General features: G+C 40.8%; 1 protein-coding gene across 17 annotated transcripts in view; it reads left to right on the forward strand.

Annotated features, from left to right (window-relative positions):
• LOC138943410 (uncharacterized) overlaps window positions 1-19,703 on the forward strand; it is a 333,199-nt gene that overhangs the window by 193,638 nt on the left and 119,858 nt on the right. For 16 of the 17 annotated variants that reach the window (XM_070314244.1, XM_070314247.1, XM_070314249.1 and 13 more), the window contains one exon: window positions 8,598-8,691. In XM_070314244.1, the coding sequence (XP_070170345.1) occupies window positions 8,598-8,691 (94 nt within the window). Of the gene's footprint in view, window positions 1-179; window positions 191-318; window positions 544-8,597; window positions 8,692-19,703 lie in introns of those variants that run through there. The other variant, XM_070314248.1, reaches the window with a different exon arrangement.

The raw sequence follows: 19,703 nt of genomic DNA on the forward strand, positions 1-19,703 counted from the left end.
AAGCAGTGGTATCAACGCAGAGTACTGAGGGATTGATGCTCTTCTCTGTCCCCCGTCACTTCTCAATTATTGGTCCGTTTCACTCTATACACAAAGCCGTTCATTTACTTCTATTATTCAAGATAAACAGATTTGCTCCATACTTTGCTCCTTTTCAATCGACAACCATATGTGTATTTACGCAATTGCGGTAAGAATATATCCTAACATTAGAATAACTTTATACGAGATCAATCTAGTACATGGTTGAAATAATCGTGTAATGTATTAAAAAAAAAAAAGAAGAAGAAGTTTTTACACAACATTTTCGCCCCATAGAAATTGTTACAGCTACTCCATGCAGAATCGCATATTCGGCTTCGCATGATTTTCACTTTGCGACTTTCGCAAGCCGATTGCGATGGGGTTTCCGCAATTAGAATGGCAGTGACGGGCATCAAAGGCGGCTCATGTGGAAGACGCCAAATTTCATCGGAAGCCACGCGACGACGGCGAGAGAAATACGCGGAGGCGGGCAGAGAGAGCGGCTCTCGGTCCGAGTTTGTGAGTATCAAGCCAAGGGGATTGCCGTATATTAAAGTACTTTTTGGCTACCCTTCTCTCATTACTCCCCGATCTGCGCCTAGATTTTCTGCCTCTTGCTTTTTCCTTCTCGTGTGGGATCTCTCGTGGCATCCTCCTCGTTAGCCATGCGGTCCACGAGCAATCGTAAGCTCCGCCTAAGCTTGCTGCCTATTTCGCACGATGTTTCGTGACCGCTCATAATACTTGATTCAAGTCTAACTTTTTGTCGACGAGACCTACTGATAGCATTCGAGGCATATGAGACTTACAAGATGCTGAAAATATTGTGCTTTATTCTAAGCAAAGTGAAAAGGAGAGAGAATTAAATTTAAGATAATATTCAAAATATAAATATGTAAAAAGAATGATTGAATCATGGAACTTTGAAATGTGATAAAAAAATTCAATATTATGTCTGTGTTTAATGTGATATTTCTGAGATGTACTATACGAAGAACGAAAACTGATTTTATGATTTTTAAATTAATATTGAAAGTATATTTGATCTGTGTTTAATTTGATATATAGGGGAAAATAGGGTAAAACTGGGTACCTCTTTGGATTTGTCTTCCTACAAGAAATCTGAGAGTAAAAAAAAAATTTGCCGACCGTCAGTGATCTGTAGTGAACCTTAAACTATGAGAAAATAAAGTTAATCGCTGAAAAAAAAATTTTACCGGTAAGGTCAAACCGGGTACCTATTTAAAAATATGCAAAACGTCGTGTAATTAGAAAATCTAGATTTATTTTAATCAAAATCAATATAAAGATGTATTCTGTTGATAAAAATCACAAATAAAGATATCCTCTTGTTCGCGCGACATTGATGTAGGACTTCCTTATTTAATTTTTTAACTTTAGGGGTTTCAAAAAGCTTTTTTTTTAACGATTTCTTTTTTCGAACGTTAATTTTTGTTTTCAACTACTTTGTGTAGAGACGCAAAGTCAGGATAACAGTTCTCCCTCTTCTCATTATATGACATGTGTAAGTATCCGGTTTTGCCCCGCCACGAGAAAAGTAACAAATACGATAGTTGTACATATTTCGGCCTATAAAATGTCGATCAAAACTAATATGATATACTCTCTAATATATACAGAATGCAATGTCACAGTTACCGAAACAGATGCTCTATACGGAAAAAGTGCCCGACGATTCGATTCTTGCCTCGATATCGATCTTTTGGGGGGGGTTAAAAATTTTAAACTTTTATTAAAGAAGAAATATCATGTGCATAGGTTTGCTCGGTTTGTTTTAAAATAATGATGGCGTCAATCTACAACTAATAACACAAGTTAGCCGTAGATAGCAGCCATTATTACGAAAAACAAAGGTGCCCGGTTTTACCCAACTTTCCCCCCTATATTTAATATTATAAAAGAATTTTTCTCAGTCCATAAATATCGTTTGATTCGAAATTATAGTAACATTGTTTAATTATTATTTAAAAATACTCTTATTTTAATATTGAATGACACACATATGGGAATGAAAATATTCTATACGAAAGAGCATGTGAAAGGATCGCGTCAGCAAGCCGCATTCACGTTCTTAGATATGGCGAGATCAGAAATTTCGTGGTAAAATCACACGAAACGCTAATCCGTGAACCGAGGCAGCGTCCATCGGGGTGGGGGGCTTCTTTTGGTGCCATTAGTCATTAGCGATTCTAAAAGCTCCCAGGGTAGAATATTACGGCGGTAGCCAGGGCGGCTTTTACCATACTTCAGCTTTATGTGAGGCTCATTCATCAAAACCCAACGAGCCCAACGACTTCGTGGGTACGTAGGACGGCGCAATGGCTCGTACATTGCGGCGAGCTACTTATGATTTGCGATCTTGCGGCATCAGACATTTTGAAAACGGCTGAACACGAGTATATACTTTGCTGCTACGTCATAAAATTATTTGCATTTTTTCTTTTAAAAATAAATGATGTTTTTTGATCTTATCGTAAAGTGTTTGTTATATTATTTTAAATAAAATTGCTCCCAAGGATTCTTATATATCATATTGTTGCATTAAAGTAAAAAGTTAGGGAAATATATTTAAACAAGGTAACTTTCAAAAAATATTAACATTTTCAATGTGAAGCTTGTAGCCCAATTAATTTAATAAATCTGTTTTGTATGGCTGGAAATAATATATAGAGAATAATATTGAAGGGAAGAATATATATATATATAAAAATATTAAAAGATAAATTAGGCTCTAAATATAATAAATATTCATAAATAAATAAAATGAAACGGGCAAAAAAATGAGAGCCACCGCGCTAGATAAGGAGCATTAATATCGTCACCGTTGACAAGTACGGCTCGCTCGACATGCTCCAGACATTATTTATATTATGTCAAATAACTGAAGATGGTTCAATATTCGGATCAAAACGTCTAATAAATGCATTCGTACCTACGAAGAATAAGATAATTTTGGTGCCCTTCATCCAGCGCATAATTATTTTATTTATTTGCGAATATTGTATAATCAAAGTTTCTTCGTACTGATAATGTGAAAAGAAGTTATCCGTCCAGATACAAGTAGCGTGATCTTTCCTCGCGCTCGCGTCGCAGGAAATCGGCGTTTCCCGAAAGACGTAGAAAAGGTGAGAAGCTGTCAACTCTGTCACGCGTCCAATGGACCATACAGGCGCCCCATTACTCCGGGACTCCAGAGAGAAATAATAAAAATGCCATTAGTGTCTCGCCGTCCCATGATGCTCGACGATGTGAGCGTTCCACCCCAGATTTCGGAACGATATATCTCATCCCCTTCTCGACCACTTTAACGTCTTTGTCACGGACTCTCCCACTTGACGAGGTTAATCCTTCTTTCTGGTCTTCAGCCTTCTTTTTCCTCCTCGGTCCAGCGACCGAAGCCGGACGGCCTTAAAATCCGTTCACGAGCTGGAACGAAAATAATTGCATCGTGATTCTTCCTACTCCTTCGTCGTCCCCATCCCTCCCCTTCTCTCTGTCACTCTCTCTCTCTCTCTCTCTCTCTCTCTCTCTCTCTCTCTCTCTCTCTCTCTCTCGCCATCCCTTGTTTTCTTCTGTCGCTCGCACGCCCTTCTTTTCAATCCAGAGCTAAAAGTATATAAATCCCCAGGCGGTATCGTCGTCGAAAAATAAGATAAAAATCTCGTGGCATCCGGATCGAGCGGGGGAAACGGTGGAAAAAAAAGGCAAATTCCCGAATAAACACATCCGCGCCTCTTTATGATGGCACTTTGTGGATCCATCCCCGCTCGACGCGCCTTGTGTACCGCGCGTATTATTAACTCAACCACCGGAAAATGTCAACGTAGACAGTTCTTTTCTTATCTGCTTGCTTTTCTTTTACCATTACCGACGCCCTCTCCCCCTCGTCCTTTATCTTTATTGTTTTGTCTGACTTCGCGCGACTCGGCGAATCCAATCTGGGAATGACACCTTCCGCTGATTATCTTTGTAAAATGTGTTACGCTGGCGCATATTCATCGTCTTTTGTGCAATTATTTTTTTAATTACGTTATGTATGTGGATAGATATACACAGATTATATACATATATATTGCTTGCATATATATATGAATAGCTATCTGCTTTAAAATCTGATATCGTCAAGCTTTCTCCTTTAAGGGAACGGAAATCGCGAAATCGGTTTACGTACGCGCGATCCTGAATAGAACGACTCGGCACGCAGAGATACGATATCGGATTTCCAAACGTTTTAATCACCGTTTTTCTTTTTCCCTGCCGCGATTTCCTTTTTCCTTCAACGGGGGGAGTCTTCTCGCGAAAAGGAGTTATCACCGAAGGAAGCTACGGGCAACCGACGGTTGGCGTAGACCCGGAAAGGGGCTGGAGGCGCCCAGCGGGGGTTAAAACGACCCCCGCAGCCGGGGCTGAAGTCTGAAAGATAAGGTGCCCCTCTTCTCTTCTCTCGGCCTCCTAGATTATGGAATGGCACTTTAATTACACTAATGGGAGAACCAAATGTTAATTACAATTCGAAGTCTAAAAGAGAGACGATTCGCGAGACTGAAAGAGAGGAGGAGCTTCGCATAAGACGGAGTGAAAGAAAGACAGAAGGAGGATGATTCAGGAAAAGAACGAGATGAGATTTGCCTGCGCAGAGAGGAGGGTTTTACCCTCCGTGATTAGTATTATTTAATTAAAAATGCCCGATCTCTCACTATCGTTTCTTTCTAATGTCACGTGGCAAGATTTGGAAATTCGCTGAGAGAAAAGCGATTATTTCATGTTATTACTTATATAGAAAGTAGCGGTGCAGACAACATATTCTTGTCGTAATTTTTAGATGTAACAGCTTCTGGATCTTTTCAATGTGCATAAACAAATTGTAACTATCTTACGTAAAGATGTAACTATTTTACTTGACATAACGTCATTAAGTATTGTAGTATCTTTCTTGTTCTTTTGTAGCGTCTTTTTCTATATTCTTTTTATCTTTATTCCGTTTTTTAATTTATACATCATTAGAACACTTTCCATTTTATTTTCTTCACTATAACTTTATAATTGATTTTTTAAAATCAATATTTTATTATATTTAATAATATATTATTATACATAATAACAATATTATATATAAATACTTTCCATTTTATTTTCTTCGCTATAATTTTATAATCGATTCTTTTAATCAATATGTTATTATAAGATAAGAAGAAGACTTTGATACAACAATCAGATAAGTTTATTTTTCCAAATATTACAACGTGCTCTGAAATATTTTGAAATTTTCTCATATATTTCGTTTTATTTTAATGAAGAAATAAATACCAAAGTGTAAATTTGAGTTTATAAAATTGCATTGAATTTTAACTGTACAATTAATATCTTAAACTTGATAAAATAATTTTTCGAAAGAATAGAATGGGCTAGTTTCTTTCATACTTGTTTTTAAAATTCTTTCGATTTTTAACCGTAATCTCTTTTGTTGTTGATGTGATGACATTCTGCGAGACGATGGGGGGGACGACCGTCGACGACGGGGAGACGACGCGCGTCGGTCGGTTTTCAATTTAAAGTTGGACGAACGTGTCGAGATTTCAATGTACAAAATGCGTATGCTAAACTCTTCGCCACCCCTCGTGGCGCGCTCCCGCTTCTCTCCGTCTTTTCGAGGCTGAGAGCTTCGACAGCCGTGGGCCCTTGACGGTCGCCGATGGACAAGGTCCACGCCGACGTTGCGACGTTGCAAAAATCAGCAAGTCTGATCAGTGGCGCCAAGTAGAAAGGGGCGCAAGTAGAACGACGCTTGTTGTAGCAAGCCCGCACGCGGGACGAACGTCCCGCGTCCACTTTGAAGTTCGCGCCCCCAAAGGACAAATTACTTTTTCGAGGCGGTCACCCGGCCTTGAAACCCTTACGGAGCGCCCTTACACCCTTTTAATGATCGCGGCTACCGATCGAAGGTAATGCATATCAATGGACGGGTGACGGCGAAACAAACGTCCGATAGTTCCTAATGACTTTCTGAATTTTACTTTTTAAAATGTCTTCTCCTCCGCGTCGCGACCTGCCTTTTGAGCATACACTCGCGACGATATTATTACCATGATTCAAAGGCTCAATATAAACTTTATAACGTTCACGAAATTACGAGTGCATCTCAATGTATCAAAAGTTATTATTCTTTTGTTGATTTATGTACATATATTTTTTCTTGCTATAATGTTTATCATATATGCATTATTATTGAAATTTATATATATTATTTCTAATTCATCACTATGTATATATATATATATTATATTATTTATTTTTAGATGTTTATGAAATTATTATTATTAATCTCCTATCGTGTTAATGTTCTTTTGACAAATGTTTTTTTAGAAATTAAAAAAGGGAAAATATTTTTTAGAAATTAAAAAATACTCTCGCTCGCTACTCGAGTTTAATTTCTAAAAATTTCATGTTTATTTATTCACATCATTGATTAATGCGGTAAATAAATATAACTAAATATTCATTTTATTCATACATGGTATATGGTACATGTACATATCACATATCGTCAGAAAGACGACATAGATCGAAAAAAAGATGCTTCGGTAGCAGGATTCTGTCTTAGATCGGCGAGAAGTTTCGCCTGAGGAGTTGGATTACCACGTGGCCACGGGTAGATTTGAAAATTGTGGGGGCCCCGAGGGCTCCCCGGGAGAGTGGTATGGCAGGGTAGAGCGTGATTGATTTTGCATACGACACAGATTGGACAGGTTTGAGAAATTGGACTGGCTTTCTGCCTGGTTTAGCCTCTTCGTCTGTCTCTCTTTCTCTCTTGAAAAGTTTTCGCCTTTCTACTTTCATTTCTCTTTTCTCTTTCTCTCTCTCTCTCTCTCCTTCTCTCCATCATATTCCTTTTTTTTTTTTTGCAATAGTCTGATACGTTCGGACCATGTGTTCGTATATGTTACATGCGTGCGTGCATGTAATTCGCATATACTTGCCATATCGGCGCGCGTATTTCTACGCGAGACGAAGAAGGGTTCCCTCTCGTATCTCTTGCAGGAAACGTCGAAGGGGATTGGCCTTGAACGAGCGATTTGTGCGATCTTCGTGGATATATTTATGAGCATTCTAGCCACCCCCGTCTGAACTTTCATATTGCGCTCGCTTTAGATAGTCAGTTTTGCGCGTAGCGAGTTACCCCTTACATTATACGCGCAATATTTCTGCGTTAAATTATTCCTGAATTATTATGTAAAATAGATATCGATAATATATTAACAAACAAAAAAAATGAGTTTTTCTTCTTAAGAAAAATCTCGATTGATTTTATAAGTCTTTCCATTATTTCCACTTCGCATGAATATTTGACGCGTATTTCGTATATTGATTTTAAACGTATAACGTATTAATGAAACTTGGAATTTCATGTGCGGTGGATGGAAAACGCATCTCAAAGCGGTACAACCTGTGATCATGCGGGAAAGCTGAGGAGGGATTGTTGAGCCATCCGGGGTCGCTCTCGCCGTTATCCGCCAACGTCGGAGTGGATAACAGGCCGAACGATTTATTCTAAACCTTTATCCGGGGGCGCCCTCCAAATTTATGAAAGAAGACGCCCGTTTAACCGACTCGCTCAGTCATCCCTCACCGCGGTGGTGAAGCCACCCTTCCGTGCCTGTCTTCCACGCCTTTCTCCGTTACTCTCTCGCGCGCGCGAGACTCCCTTCCCGCTTCGGTCGGCTTCTCCCTCGACTTGGCTTGGCTCGGCTCGGCTCGGCTCTCCCGCCGTGCTCGCATGTCAGCCCTTTATTTTATACCGAAGCGAGTCGGTCCGATTTGGTCCTAATATTAAAGGGGATGGCTTGCCCTTAGCGCGTGATCGGGATGCCAAATCTCTTCGACTCCGGAGTCTTCCTTATACACGAACGAAACGAGTTTTAAGCGACTGGGAGTTTCTCTTGCTACGATTAACTCGTTAAACGGAGGCAACTATCGTTACTTCATTAATTACAGAATGGATATAATAATAAATGGATTTTCTTAAATAAATTTAATATTACTTTATAATAATTATTTTGGATCAGAGTATTTTTATTGGAAATAAATAGATAAAATAAATGAAATTAATAATAAACATCATGAAAATAAATAAATCTAAATTAAATACCATGCAATTTTTATTTCATTTTTTCATTTGTATATTATTTGATTTTGATTATTGTATCGTATTGAATTAAACATCCATACGCTAAATTTATACATGTTTATCAACTGTATTGCTTTTATACATACATATCGAGGTATAATAATATTGATTATTATAAATCACTTCTTCTTATAATAGCTAAATATTAAAATAAATGATTTGAACGTTATTGTTTGCTACTTGACAAGTGAATTATACTCGCTCGTCTTGTAATTTAAAATAGTGCACGATTTGATTTAGTCACGACACATCTGTCTTCCCACATTACTTGAGCACATCTAATACATGCAATTAAAGATACGCTTCGTTTATAAATTAGAATTGACGTCGAAGGAATAATTTCACGTAATTCATTTCTTTCTTGCAGTTATACCTGAGCAAAACACGGCAGGCTGCCTTTTCGGCCGATTTGCAGCAGCAGACTCTCTCACGAACAGTCAGTCCAACCGCACGCCAGCAAGGTAAGTTTTTACCTTACTTTTTGCAGCACGCGAGCCTTCTCTCCTTTTCTCTCTTCTCTTATATTTTTTCAACTAAACGAAGAGTGATTTATCGCGCGCAACTTTCGATTTGCGTCACAATGGTCCCTATCGTTTTCTCGTCGCTCTTGAGAAACTTTCGGTGCACATGCAATTTTATCGCTTAATATCCTAATGCCCTATTTTTCACTCGACGTAAGAGAATATCCCGATAATATTCTGATACGCTGAGGAAACATTGATTATGCGCAAGTTTTAATAAGAAACGTCGATTTTTATATATATATTGTATATATGCAATAATGGAATTCTATCTCTTTATTGCAACTTAATAATTTCGTATTAAATTATTTCAACAACATAATGTTTAATTAAATTTTGATTAAGTCTGCTTGAAATTATCTGACAAAGGAAGAGTTCTTGTATATCCTTTGCAGCTTATTTCGCTAAAATTGTTTGATCTTCTCTTCAATAGTTTAGAAATCAAAAAAATTTCTATATAAAAAATATTTTCTTGGCATTTAATATTTTTCATTAAAATGAAAGTTTCGATACGCCCAGAATTATCCATACTTTATCAATGAATGATTATTCTCTGATAATGTTTTTATGTTTTACTATTTTCATGAGTTTGATTGCGACAATAAGAACTATGATTGAAGGAAGCCGCGGGCACAGAGCACTTTTATCGTATCCAGAGGTCCCTCGATAGCAGATGGCATAAATAATCCAATGACTTGGGAAACTAATATGATTGCGTATTCCTAAGAATAATGTTCTGCTTCTAACGGACACGATATGCGTGGAATTTAAGAACATGGCATCACGACAATGATCGGAGCTTTCATCCAGAGCAAAAATCGCGTCGAAAGTGATCTCGTGATAGCGGCACTTACCGCGATCAAACTTTCTTCTTTCCCCTTCGTAGAAAACAGTTGTGGACGAGCACGGAGTCGGCTATATCCACGTCACGATTATAAGCGATCTCTGTCGCTTTTGTCTATGAATTATGGCTGGATTATCGTCGACGCGATTTATTTTCGTTCAGTCGAATAATAAAAAATTCACGAGAGATTTAAAATTTCTTAGTTTCAATTACGATGTCAGCTATCTCGATAATCGAATATGTCTTCGTAAATTATATTATATTCAATAATAAGCAAGCCACGTGAAGTTTGCGTAATCGAAAAAAACGAAATCATAAATCTTAGCTTCTGGTCAAAATATTGCCCATCATTTTCACAAATTCAGTTTGCCAGTGAATTCCGATGGGCGTTGGTACCTCGAGAACCGATCGAATCCTCGGGCCCAAGTGGTTTCGGAAAGGCGAACAGCTCTCGAGTACTGGAAACAAAAGCCCCGGGGTTTCAATTAAATCCTTTATTAGTTAGCGATAATGGGGCCAGCACAGCGGGTCGGACCGACCTGGCCGGCCGTCGCTTAATCGAAGGTTACAGGGTTGTTTGCGCGGATCTCTGCGGCTCTCACGATATTGAGGGCTGACTAGGCAGTCTTTACCTCCTTGATATTTAGAATCGCCCTGCCGGCCTCTCGTCTGTGCCCTTTCTCCAATCCGTGCTGCGAGAAAGGCCGTCTCGAGGATCCTCGCGGCTTGCCGGACCACGCCGATTGATTTTCTTGCGCGTTCTGCAAGTTTAACGAGGACAAGCGGGGAAATCGAGAGACTCACGGACGGGACAAAACGGCGAAACGAGAAGGCGCAGAGGCAAGAGCGAAGGAGAGACGGGCCGAAACGGTCGAGCCGGGGAGGAGGAATTTGTCGCTGAGAAGAGCAGGTCGCAGCAGTCGCCTGCGGCGAGCCGCAACGATCCTCTCGTCCTCCCACCCGTCTCATGCTACCGCACGATACCGGAATGAAAGAGAGATAGAGATAGAGAGGAGAAAAGAGGAAGAGAGAGAGAGAGAGAGAGAGAGAGGAAGCTTGTCGCTGCTACTGTTATTGCTCCACGGGACCGTTCGAAACTAACTTAGGGCTGCCGAAACTACACTCGCTCTTCCCGCGCCGCAAAACGAACGACACGGTTAACAAGGCGGCACACGAAATACATTGGATATTGATTCGCGAGGGAGAAACGACAGGGTGAAGCGCCGGGTGAATATTTCTTGGACGTTCGGCGCGATAAATGGCAAAGAGGAGCATTCGCGGCTCCAACAGACACCTAATGTCATTTTGTAATTTCGAGTTGGAGCAACAATGTACACGGTTATGCGTCTCGTCAGCGTGTCATATTACGTGATGCGTTTGTTTTAGTTTTAGTACAATGTTGATTCTAGCCTATCCTTGCAAATACGGTTCTTTAAAATTGTCCTTGATTTATGAACATGTCGTTGGTTATTTTTATCTACTTGCTTGGGTTTTTTTTTTTTAAGAATAATTTGAAATAAATCTATCGCGATTGATATCCATCAATTTCGCAATAATAACTGGCGTTCTCTATACCGTCGTACGATCATTCGCGTGGCCCAGTAAATTGCATTTATGTCACGTCGTCTCGATCCATATAGTCCACGAAATCGGTTTTAGTGTAAACGAGGAAAGCCGGGCTAAGGGTCTCAAGCTGGGTTCGGCGGCTTCGCCGGTTGGGTGGGAGGGTGCGGCAGGAGAATGGCTGCGACATCTTGTATTGTCAGATCCCAACGCGACAAATTCATAATTGCGTTAATGCGGGTACGGCGAGGGTTCTTGCCGCAACCACCGCAAGACGCGCCATGGCGTCTTGCGGCTGTAAGAGAGGACACGATATAGCGCATGAGAGGCGGCGAGAAGAGAGGATCCGGGGCGGCAGGAGACGGTGGAGAGCGGTCCCTTCTGGTACGGGCTCGTTAATCTTCGGAGGATTACGCCAGAAGGAAGTATCGCCATTGTGCAGGACGCTACTCCTCGAGTCGATAATTATTAATTAAATTGGCCGAACGGGCCACTCTGCGATTTATCGACTTATCGAGCGCTGTAAACGATATCGCGACGATATTATTCCAGAAACGTGCAACAAATTTTTTAACAGCTTCTGAATATGTATAAATTGATTAATTACACCTAGAAAATAACTTATATTTTACTAATTATATTTATATACATGTATAGTGAATAGAGTTGATCCTTATGGATGAAAAAAAAGCTTTATCTTTTATCTACATATATAATTTGCTCTACACTATACTATTATATTCTCAGAACCAATTAATTTATGTAAATTTTTAGATCGCAGTTATTAGACATATTTTATTTCATCTCGATTAAGTTGGACGTTTAACGAGAAACGCAGACAATTTCACGATATTTTAATCAGACGGAAGTTGGTTTGTATCTATCCGTTTGTATTTTACCTGGCTGGGTTAAACCAATAGAACGGTCATTCGGAGTGTCGGAAAAGCGGGCGTCCAATATTAAATGAAAGGCCGGCGCGAATGAAAAAGCTCAACTTGCAGGTGCTTCGTTTCAGTCGGTCGTGGACAATTGAATCATCGTCAAATCGTGACGGGAGGGTCATCAAATCTGCACGAACGGGCACGAGAGCGCGACGAGAGAAAGGGTTGTGCGAGCGTCTGTTGGTCGGTCGGTCGGTCGGCGGACGGGAGTAAAAAGGACGGAATTGCAGAAACGGAAGAGAGAACGGGTGACGTGAACGAACGGGCCGAAATAAAACAGTGATATCGAGGCATTTCACGCACGAGCGAGAGAGTTTAGCAGATTCAACGTGCGTGCCGGCACTCCGCCGTTTTCCTGCCGCGGTGAAACCGTCCCTCTCTCCTTTTTTCCCGTCCTCTCTTCAATGGCTCTCTCTCTCTCTCTCCCATTCTCTCCATTTCTCTCCCGCTCGCACCTCGCTCGCGCTCTTTACCCTTTTCTCTCTCTCTCTCTCTCTCTCTCTTGCTCTATCACCTACACCCTCATCGGGTCTCGCTGAAAAATACTGCTCTCGCTGACACCTGTAGCTTCGACGTTCTACATATGTGCGCACGTAGCGCGTCGAGTTGCCGCCATCGACGAGTGGAAGAAACGAGGGACGACGAAATTGATAGTTGACGATGTCGAAAATCGTCATAAAATCTATCGAGCGTAATGCAATCGAGTGTGATCGAGTAACTTGTTTCCGTGAATGCGACAAGTGTTTAACGCGTTCAGAAATAATCGCGTTATATTACGAGATATATTTACTTTTGCAAACATTGCAAAAACATAAAATAGCTATCTTCATATGAGTTTTCTATCTCTTGCTTTTGTAAAAAGTAAGAGAGTCGTAGGGGGATATAGGCTTATTTAAAAATATATAATTACTTAACTTAAAATCAATCTTTGTAAAACTTGTAAATTTGCCTTAATTACATACTCTGTTGTAAAGATATAATTCTCGGTCTTGGTATGAAATTTTGTAGTGTTATCAGTATTTGCAAATACGAGCACTATGACAAAAGGGGGAACAAGCTCCACAAGTGGCGGACTTCACGGGACTTAAGTATATAATCCTTGTAATTACTCGATTCTTTTTTTTTTCTGCCGCGGTTCCGTCTACTTCGCCTTTATACGTTGTCTGGATTGCTCCCTGGATCTATGTGGCAATTCACACGGTTGTACGTTCATAAAGATACTTATCAAGCGACAGTCGTGGTGATCTTTTTTTTTTTTTTTAACCTGACTCTTTTCTCCTTCAAATTTCTTCATCGTATTGTATAGTTCGATGACGTTTATGAGGAAATATAAGTACATTCATTTATTGCGTTTGCAATTATATTTTCTGAATCTAAAAATAAGTATAATACTAATAAAGTAACACTATGCAAAGAGATATAAAAGTAATCGTATCTTCAAACAACATTGCGATTATTTACTTGGAAAAATTATCGTCATTTTTCGAAAATTTCAAAATTGATCGTTTTATTTTTGCATATATCATACGCGAAGTTTTCACCGTATAAAAATTTAATGACAAACTTATTTTTTATTATTCCTTGTATACGGAATATATTTCGTTTGACGACAATTTGCTGTTTCTAAGAGTTAAGAATTTACGAGATGCGAAACATAGACACGCGACGCATTGTCGCTTTAACGCTGATAAGGAAGCAAAGGGCGAATCCGCAACGTTGGACAATTAATCGATACGACACGCTGCGAAATCGCGAATCTACCACGCTCCGAGGTGACAAAAGCGCGCAAGTAGAGGGGTTGCCTCGTCGCGGGTGACCGACAACGTGCGCACACGAGCAACCCCTAACGCGGGCGTGAAATCAGGCGCCGGCCAGGACGTCCGCTCGACTCGGCGGCCGACGAACAATAAGAATCGATATCTTAATTAACGAACGCCGGTGGGTCCGATGAGCGAACTTCTCGTCAGGCAGAAAGGGAGAGTCGGAGAGTGCGGTGAAGGGGGAGTGTTAAGGGAGGAGAAAGGGAGAACGAACGCAGGGTGGATCCGGACCCGCGTTTTCGATGGGGTAGCAACGGCGGACGCCTGACCGGAAGCGAGAGTCTGCAGAGCCCTGCGGACCTCGTTCTACCGGAAGCGCCATTCACGCGGCCCTCTCGCTCTCGTCCTCGGCTCTTCGCCGACACGGTCGTTCGTCGTGGTCGTCGTCGTCGCCGCCGTAGTCGCCGACGCTGATACGTTTCTGAATAAACAATACACCCTCCCCACGGCCGCAACCCTCGAAAAAGTTTGGCCGATGGTGCCGCCAAAAAAAGATCCGCGTCGATGGTGAACTGAATTTTTTGTATGACATTGTTCGGGCTTGCGATATTTTAGAACATCTCGGTGGTTAGCGGAAAAATGGATGGCGAGTTGAAAGTTTTTTTAACGGAGATAAAAAAAAAAGAAAAATCAATAGCGAGACAAGATTTGTTCTAATGGATTATTCCAAATGGATTACTCCAACGAATTAAATATTTTATTAATATAAGAGATTTTCGCACGCGTGTATCTGGGGCGTAAATAATATTTTATCGAGTTATGACTATGAACGGAAGATACAGATTTCCTTCCGATGTAACAAGCGTCTCTCGTCTATGACGAACTACCCTGGCGGCGCCATATCCTCGGAGATTGAGATATCCCCGAGAACGTCCGGTCCGATTAATATCGCCGCGAAGGAAACGAGCGAGGCTGGGTAAATTAACGAATTGGAGGGCGCTCTTTCGAGGGCGCTTTTATCCGCGACTGGCTAATCCGATAAAGTGGCAGCTTCGCACGAACCTCTTTCTTCTCGCTGACATTCCGTCCGATGGGATATGACACTAAGTATTCTATATTGACTAATAAACCGCTATCCTGCGGCTTCCCCGCTAACGAAGCCTTGCTTCTTATTTTCGTTTGTTTGTAATCGTGCACCCTCTCGAATCTCTCCTCGCGCTTTAACAGATGCCTAATGTATTTCCGCGCGACGTATTCGATCTAAAAGGACCGAATACTCGAAGCTGTTGGTGCGTACTTCAAATACGAGACTCGCGTGAATTTTCCTCCTCTTCCTCCTCGCGATCTTCGTTCACACTCTCGGCCTTTTCGCTCCGCTCGCTCGTCGAGGGAGATATCCCGACGTAGGACACAGCCGGAGAAACCTCGTCAAGGCCGCATTGGTGGGCGCCTCAATCAGAACTCGCTTTGGAACCCAATTTCACGAGAGAGAGACTATTTGCGCGTGCTTTGGCCGGTAGTAGGTTTGACCTCTCGTTAATCACCAAAGGACCCAAAGCACGAAGGCGAGTCGGACAAGCTGTGTAGTTGACCGCAATGGCTGACCATTGGCCCGATGGACAAACCCTTAAGGTTACCGAGACATAGGATGGCACCAACGGTGTATCTATTTTCTAAAAGTCGGTTATTTTATTTTTCCGATATTTTCGTAAAATTTATTCCGTGATTGTGCTGATAGTTTGACATTATATTGAAAAATAATATTTTTTACGTTAAAATTTTTACTTACTAAAAACCCGAGTATATCGTCTCGTGTTGATCGAGTCAATGTTTGGATTGTAAGCGATATGTTTGCTACTGTAAGCGATACGTAGTGCAACGATTTCACGCAGGTCGAGGCATCGCCCCGAGCAATCCTCATTGGCTTGTACACGACGCCTAATCGCTGTATTAGCTGGCTTTGTGGTTAAGCTACGCTATTGCCGAATTAGGGGTGATTCGCTTCGAAACACACCATCCCGCGTATGTGCCATCTAGGTGAGCATAACGCACGGTACAGTTCTGTATTTTTATCTCGTAATATTTACTTTCTGTAGACTCGTTTGCAATATTTTGAACATTTTACGAGAAATTATTCTCTCTTTTCGATATCTTCATCTTACATATACATACATTGAGAAAAAATTTATATTTATTAATCTTCTAGAAAGATTTATATTTAATAATAGAGTGAATTTTAATCGAAATTTTTTTTTTATTTTTTTTTATTGATACCATATGTTGGATTCTAAACGATACTTAAGCACATGTCAGAAACACGGTGCAAAGTTTCATCTTCGTTAAAACTTTTGTTTTATCTTCTTTATCGTTTTATCATTTACATAATCTTGAATATGGAAAAATAATACGCATACAATTAGACGTTTAATTAAGAAGAGTTTCATGACAAATAGTAAAAATATTTATTACAGAAATTTTACTTTGCAGAAATAATAGAATCTCTCGAGTTGTTCCAATGAAACCTGACGATATACAGGTTTAGACAGATTTGCATAGCTCGCTATACGTCAGACCGCCATAGTCTCTTGGCGCATATCGTTTGTTGGTTTTGCGGTGTACCATAACGCCGCTTTCCTCGTAACCTCTTTCCCTCCTCTTGGGAAAAGCGAGCTTTCGGCAACAACGTTCGGCAAAGGGCTCCTTCCATCATACCGCCTCGTACTAGACACGAATAAAATCTGATCACGAGACTTACAAGAATTATAGATTTCGAAAAATCTATCATATTCATGAGAAAAAAATGATGAACATTTAATTCGAAGATGTTTCTAGAACGCCCGTACGTTTAACGAATATTATATTACAGATATTATATTATTCTATTTATAAATTTTTTTTCCTATGATTTATTTTTTCTTCTACCCTAAATTTTACCTATTTTCTTTCTACGACTGTGAATGTGAAAAGGATTGAAGAAATTTGAAGTTGCAAATCCATTGTTTTAAAGTACAAGATATCGTTATAATTTCTCATTATTTTAAATTGAGTTATTCTTCTTTGATTTCGCTGGTGTCTTCTTGCATCGACACCTTGAAATTATTGCTTCATTACGTTGCGAGACGGGTGAAAAGCCCACCGTTCCCCTCGATGCAGCTTTTGACCTCGGTGAGAGTGTTTCTGGAGATGGTTCGACCGCAGGATCTACCGGAGAACGAGGCGAATGAAGATGGTAGGACGGTAGGAGGGGGTGGGGAGGGGGATGAGGGAGGGAGGGAGGGAGGGAGGGTGCGAGAAAGGACAAGCGGAAGCACACCGCGGGGGATAAACAGAGGTGACGTAATTACCGAGATTAATGCGGCCTTGAGCTTTCGGTGGCAACCGAAGCTCCCGGTGCTTGCTTTTATCTCGCGAGCTATCATCCGGTCCCGCTTCTCCCGCTCCTTCCTCTCCCCCTTCGCCACCGGAAAGTAATTTGAGGACGAGAGAGGGAACGGTTTTAAATTTTACTTATCCGTGAGACTTAGATTTACTTGCACCAGCGCTGCCGCCGGCGATCAATTGCCATTTTTGCAAGTTTGTCACGCTGCGAATTTAGCTTTCGAAGATAATATTGTTGTCATGTACAATATTTGTTGCGGCAACATTTTATACGTATAAGAGATATCAATATCTTTTAAATTCTACACGTACGATTGTAAAAATTAGATGGCAAAAATAGAATAGAGAGATGAGAGAGATACTAAATTAAAATTCTTTATTTTGAAGAAAGGATATTTTAAATATTTTCATATTGCTTAGAAGAAATTGGATATTGATATTTTTCTTCGCATTACATAATTAATATTATATTCCAACTATATATTCTGAATGATTCTAGTATCGAATGTAGAGAGAATTATCATTTATTTAAATGAGACAAATATAAATGGAGCCTTAATAATTCTGTTAAATTTCTGTGTCGAATAAAAGAGATCTATTATATGATAATATTGTATAATAAATTAATAATTAAAATGATTTGCGAGTTTTCGCGGAAATCTTTTAAACAACAACTGAGAAGAACTTTCGCCAACATTCGCAGCGCGGCTTTCTGAAGCAATTCTCTTTGGGCGTCGTGAGATTTTCCACGAGACGATACTCGTAGCGGCGGTCGGGTGCCGAGATTTCTCCGTCTCTCTTCGCAGGCAATTTGAGAGAAAGAGAGAGAGAGAGAGAGAGAGAGAGAGAGAGAGAGAGAGAGCGGGAGAGGGAAGAGGATTTCCTCTTTTCACCAAAAACACCGGGTGCGGCTGCTCGTCCTCCCGCACTTCATAGGAGAGAGCCACTATTCACGTTGTCTCACGACACCCCTTTCTTTCCAACCCTCGCTACCCCTCGCCGTCGTACTTCGCGTTGTCGTCGTCGTCGTCGTCGTCGTCGTCGTACACCGTTGCCTGCTCGAGACAATGATATCGCAGGAAAAGAGGAGAGCGTCTCGGCCCGCTTTACAACTCCCGGCGGGGCCGACGTTACCGGGGCGAAATTAATATCATAAATAATATCGTAAAAAAAATACAACCCGCAGCGCTCGCCGCCGTCACGCCGGCGTTACCGCGAAACGTTTCTCTCGCGTTTTGATAAAGGAAGCGAGAAGCGAGAGAAGCGGTTGAAAAAGAGAGAAAGAGAGAAATTGAGAGAGAGAGAGAGAGAGAGAGAGTGAGAGAGTGAGAAGAGGAAGAAAGTAAAGAAGGGATCTGCGAGAAGGCGTCTCCTTCTTAGGGGAAGTCGAAGTGCCAGTAAGATCTCGGATTAAGCCGAGCAACGTACCAAGCGCTTTCCCAGAGCACATAATCTCGAAATGCGACAGCTTTATTTTGAGAGAATTTGAATTCATTTTTATGCCACTTTTAGTCACAGTGAGATACAACGTGACTTGAAATAACGCTCGAAAAGAAGACGTACGATACCCTCTCACCGTAATATTGTCATTACGCATGATAATATAATTGATCTAAATGACATTCTTTTTTCAAAATTACTCGAGTAAGTACAAAAAAGCGAATTGTTACTTTTGACGCACCGAAAAAATTGACAGTTCGTTATTAAAATATCGTTAAAAAATATATATATATATATATATATCAAACGTATCAGTATATAATATACGTATATACAAATGATTTTGTTTCACAATAGAATTTATTTTACGTAAAACTACATTTGACAGTTGAATCGTTCTATTATTTTTTTTACAATCAATTGATCGCGACGTAATTACTATCAAGCGTTACTACTCGTTGCGTTGATTTCACGCTTTATGACTTCTCGATGGCACATATTATGCATCGTTTGCTACGCATAGCATTAGGACTTGTCTTCCTCCGCCTCACCCATCCATTTCCTCCTTCGTACCTTCTAACTAACAAAAGCTCCGTATCCCGCTTCGCGCTCGGTACGACAACTGGCTGCGATACACGACGACGGGTATATATCGTCGACGCGTGTAACGGTCGTAGCCACCCTCCTCCTCGCTCATGTGGCTTGATGTTTCTCGCCGAGCAGCAATATAATCACCCTGATGGCACAAAGCGGCTACCCCTACGGCGGCAGCCTCGCCGCGCCTTCCGCGCCATCAAACGCTGATGATACAGACGATACGACGTATGTATACGCGACGACGCTAATTCGCGTCATTGTCACTATTTCTTGCATGAAACTAGGCGAAGCCACAGGTAGCCGAGACTCCTCCCTGCACCATTCGCGTGTCGCTGTTTCGCTGTCTGTCGAAGGCGAGCAGCAAGAGCGAGATATCGTCCGGATAGACTAACAATTGTGTTCGATAAACGACGATGGCTGAAGCCATTG

This window comes from Polyergus mexicanus, unplaced genomic scaffold (assembly GCF_030449975.1).
Source record: "Polyergus mexicanus isolate NDT 795.1 unplaced genomic scaffold, iyPolMexi1.0 SCAF_26, whole genome shotgun sequence".
In the NCBI taxonomy this organism is placed as follows: Eukaryota; Metazoa; Arthropoda; class Insecta; order Hymenoptera; family Formicidae; genus Polyergus; species Polyergus mexicanus.